We start from the raw sequence: 4,593 nt of genomic DNA, 5'->3' as shown, positions 1-4,593 counted from the left end.
TATATATATATATATACTTGTAATTTTTCCTGTTGACATGCTCTCTTACACTCTTGATTGATAGTTTTTTTTAAAAAATGCTTTTTTTTTTTTTTAAGAGAAAATCATGAAAAGAGACATTTGATACCTCTATCAAAATATTAAGAAATAATTTGTTACGTAGAAGAAAATTAAAGGCGAAAAAATTCTTGTTCCTTATTTTTAGCTCTGTCAGTGATTAGACTGTGATCATGCTGAGGCACTGCCTTGAATGGTCAAATTGAACAAATCATTCCCCTCCACCCTGGTGCTTATTTTTTAAATCCTGGTACTTGTTTTATCAGTCACTTTTACCACATCAAGTTACAGGGATGTAAACAAACCAACACTGGTTGTCAAGCATTGGTGGGTGATAAGCACACACACACATCACATCACCACCATCACTACCGTCTTCATCCTCATCATCATTTACCATCTGTTTTTCCATGCTGGCATGGGTTGGACAGTTTGACAGAAGCTGGTAAGGCTGGACAACTGTACCAGACTCCAATATCTGTTTTGGCATGGTTTTTATGCTTTGGATTTGCTTCTTAATGGCAATCACTTTACAGAGTGTACTGGATGTCCTTCATGTGGTGCCAGCATGAGAGCTTTTCATGTGGCACCAGCAAGGGAGATGATATACAACAGGTTTCTTTCAGTTTCTGTTTACCAAATCCTTTCACAAGGCTTTGTTTGACCCAAGGTTGTAGCAGAAGACGCTTGTTCAATTTACCATGCAGTAAGACTGAATCCAGAACCACGTGGTTGGAAAATCGACTTCTTGCCACTTATATTGAAAGAAGTTAAAATGTTTTTTCTATATATGGTGATAATTTCAATATTTTTAACATGTCTTTTTGTAATTACATTCCATATTATTCAAAATTGGGTTTACATGTAATTCTGTTTATAAACAAAACATTTATAATTAATGCTATTTTCTTATTTAGGATCAGCTCGAACAGAAGGCTTTTACAAGATCAGTAACAGAGAAAAGGCTGGATACCTTTGTCATGCAAACAATATGACGAAAACAGCTGAGCCTGGACAACAAAATGTATGTTCAGTTCTATATTTAAGAGATGAGGAATTATGTACATTATTTACATTTGACGGATATTTGTCCTCATCTTGTTTGTTAACACAATCTTTCGGCTGATATACCCTCCAGCCTTCATCAGGTGTCTTGGGGAAATTTCGAACCTGGGTTCTCATTCCTAAGGTATTTTTCGATGCTATTATTATTATTATTATTATTTTTATTATAATATTGAAAAATACCTTAGGAATGAGAACCCAGGTTCGAAATTTCCCCCAAGACACCTGAAGAAGGCTGGAAGGTGTATCAGCCATAATGTTGTGTTAACAACAAACAAGATGAGGACAAATATCCATCAATTGTAAATAATGTAAAATGTATGTTTTTTTGATTTTGAAATTTATTTTCTCATTTTCCTGTAGCTATTTTTTATTAACCCTCAGGAGATGACAGGGCCTTATACGTTGAATATACATAATATAAACCAGGGAAAGGACTGTCTGTCAATGAAGGGATGGTACATTACAATATCCCACATGCATTCACACACATTCATAAAACTCTATTGCCATGTTTTATCACCTTTTCATATTTCTTTTAGGAAAAGAAGTTGTCAATGACCTCAAGAGAAGCCAGGCACAATATCAGACGTTTCCAAACGAACTTTGGTGATTTAGAGTTGGGTGAACTATTTAAATTTAATCAATTGAAGGTAAGTTTTTCAAAAACAATTAAAAAAGAAAAAAAATTTTGGTTTTTGGAGACATTATTTCTCTGTGGTCATATGAAAACCGCATAGACAGCCAACTGGACATGTCCTATATTGCAAACAGCCAACTGGACATGTCCTATTTTGCAAACAGCCAACCAACCAACTGTTGTATGTAAAGTATTCATTATGGCCCAAGACAAAATTATTACATTTACATTGCAGCATCTAATTTCCAGAACATCGCATTTAAAACAATGTAATGAATTATCTAGTTTTCTTGGCTGACTGCAAACTGTTACTAAATATTTAAAATAATTCTGGATGGCCAATGGTAATTCAGTCAAGGAACCTTCCTCATGATTTCTGCTGTCACCTTTTACTGTCATTTTATTTATTTATTTATTTATTTATTATTTCTAAAATATATATGGATGGACCTTCTTTGTTTCCCATATCATAAGGCATTTTGAATGACATGATGAATGTGTTGATTTTTTATCACTGATATGGAAGACTCTACTATCACAACCCTTCCAGGAATAGTGGATAGAGAAGGTGGATGGATGCACATATTTCTATATTTCTTTTAATCTCTTATTCAGGAGCGAAGGACATGAAGAAGATATCTTAATCCTGAAAGCCTGTCTGATTGCTTGCAATAGAGTGTTGTCTATTGACTTTCTCTAGAGGATCTTAGTCAGTTTAGAACAACCTCTTTTAACTTGCTCATTTATCCAGCTTTCAAAATATGAACCACAAGTCATTCAGGATAGATACACTAGCAATAAATGATTGTGCAATAACGAAAAGTCAGGCACTCTATGTAGCTGTAGAGACTACAAGCCTTGGTCAATGCTGACCCTGTGGGCCTATATGGTTATCCAAGGGGTCGATAAATACTTGAAATATTATATGATTCAATATAGAAAGGTCCCTCTGAAAAGCAGTAAGTGAATTCAAAATGTCTGAGAGTAGATATCATGTTCTTGGCATATCTGCAACCCCAGTTAGCTGTAAAAATGCAATTCCAACTGGCTGATTATTAATACAATTGAGGACACACTTTTCATGAGTTTATAAAAAAGTTAATGATAATTTATTGCCCATTTACAGTGGGGGGTTTCAGTTGTTTGACAATTTTGAGTTTACTCTTAGTTTTAATTTTAAAATTTAACATCCATAATGGCTACCCCTAATAGTAAGAAGTGCTAAAAGTTTGTACAAGAATATTTAAAGTTCACTTTTATACCATCATTTGCTAGTAAAACAATGCCTATATGTGTCTATTATGGGGCTTTCAGTAAAGATGCCATAAAATCTTCAAAGATGAAAGATCAACTTAGAAGGCTTCACTTGGATCTTTTCTACTTGGCTGCACTTTTTGAAATTTTAGATTATGTGAAAATTTTCAAATTTGGTGTACTGATGTATTTTCCATGCTGAATTTCAGGGGATAATTTACTGGTCCCAGAAAAAAAAAAATGACAGTTGTTTAAAATTTGATTATTTTTACCCAGTCATTGTGATGATAGCATGTTTTAAGTGTCTAATAAGCAAAAAAATGACCAAAAAACAAGTAAACACCACCTAATTTGTAGTTTCAAGCATTTAATATGTATTTAATGTGAAAAGAAAGAGTAAACAACACTTTTTGTAGTTTTAAGAGCAGAAAAAACAAACTGTAAACAAATAAATATTTTGTAAACACGTGTTTTATACAGGAGAGTGCCAACATTCAGCTTGTTACTATGGAAAAAGGCAGCTATATATAATTGCCTTTACATATTTATCACTTAGAAAATATTTTTCATTTTTAACCTCGTATATAGTACGCACTAGAAATCTTGACCCTTAAATTTGGGGGGAAAAAGTGCAGATTATATCTGTAGCTTTCAATCGGCTAAAATTACTCAAAATTTACAAACTTCAAAAGCGATTAACTTTTTATTTATCAATTTATGGTGATAATGAATTTTATGTCAATAATTAGCATACAAAAGTACATCAGTACACTAAATTTGAAATCAGTTGGAACAAACATTGAAAAAACTGAAAAGTGGCAGCCAAACAGAAAAGATCTGTTCACTCTGATAAAAAAAAGAAACAAAATCCTTAATCTTTTGTGGTTACTAAAAGAAAAGATTATAAAACAGCCAAATTTAACAACATTTTTTTAAAACTCTCATGATTAATAATTATGAAGTGGGGATGAAGATATACCATCTCTCTTCATGTGGTAAATAAACAAAAATCACAGACATTCTTATTATATCAGCTGATGTAAAGATGTAAATGTAACTTATGAAGAAAGACTCTCAGTCTATTTTAAAATGCATGCCCTGCAAATTATTCTATCCAATTTACTGAATCAGTATTTGGTAATTCAAAAATTCTTGTGGCCTATGTGAAGTAAAATAGTCAGATTTTAAAGTGCATTGTTGCTGAATTTTTGTTTGCTAATTATCTTCAAGCCAGTGCAAAAGGGAATATAATTTTGTAATACTTAGAAGATAATTTTAAAAAAAAAAGTTAACAGCTTTCTTGAGAATATTAGTGCAGTTGTTAGAATTTATAATTTAGTTTTAGAAATTTGCATGATGGGGATTGATAATTTATCAATGATTCCCTGAAGAGGTCAATAATAATGAACTTTGCTCACCCTTGGTCTAATGGAATTCCCGATATTGGATCAACAAGAGCCTTATTCATACAATACTAAACACAAACCTACCACTTCTCTATATCATCAAAATTTCTTGCTGCTGTTCACAAAATATAATAGTTTTCAAGTCTAAATTTAATATTTAAAAAAATTGTA

General features: G+C 32.2%; 1 protein-coding gene across 1 annotated transcript in view; it reads left to right on the top strand.

Annotated features, from left to right (window-relative positions):
* LOC106883719 (histone-lysine N-methyltransferase SETD1) overlaps positions 1-4,593 on the top strand; it is a 70,395-nt gene that overhangs the window by 59,731 nt on the left and 6,071 nt on the right. Inside the window, exons 13-14 of the mRNA XM_052973772.1 lie at positions 975-1,081; positions 1,665-1,775. Of these exons, the coding sequence (XP_052829732.1) occupies positions 975-1,081; positions 1,665-1,775 (218 nt within the window). The remainder of the gene's footprint in view (positions 1-974; positions 1,082-1,664; positions 1,776-4,593) is intronic.

This window comes from Octopus bimaculoides, chromosome 16 (assembly GCF_001194135.2).
Source record: "Octopus bimaculoides isolate UCB-OBI-ISO-001 chromosome 16, ASM119413v2, whole genome shotgun sequence".
In the NCBI taxonomy this organism is placed as follows: Eukaryota; Metazoa; Mollusca; class Cephalopoda; order Octopoda; family Octopodidae; genus Octopus; species Octopus bimaculoides.
Note: the sequence above shows the minus strand (reverse complement) of the source record. Positions and strands in the feature narration are given on the sequence as shown.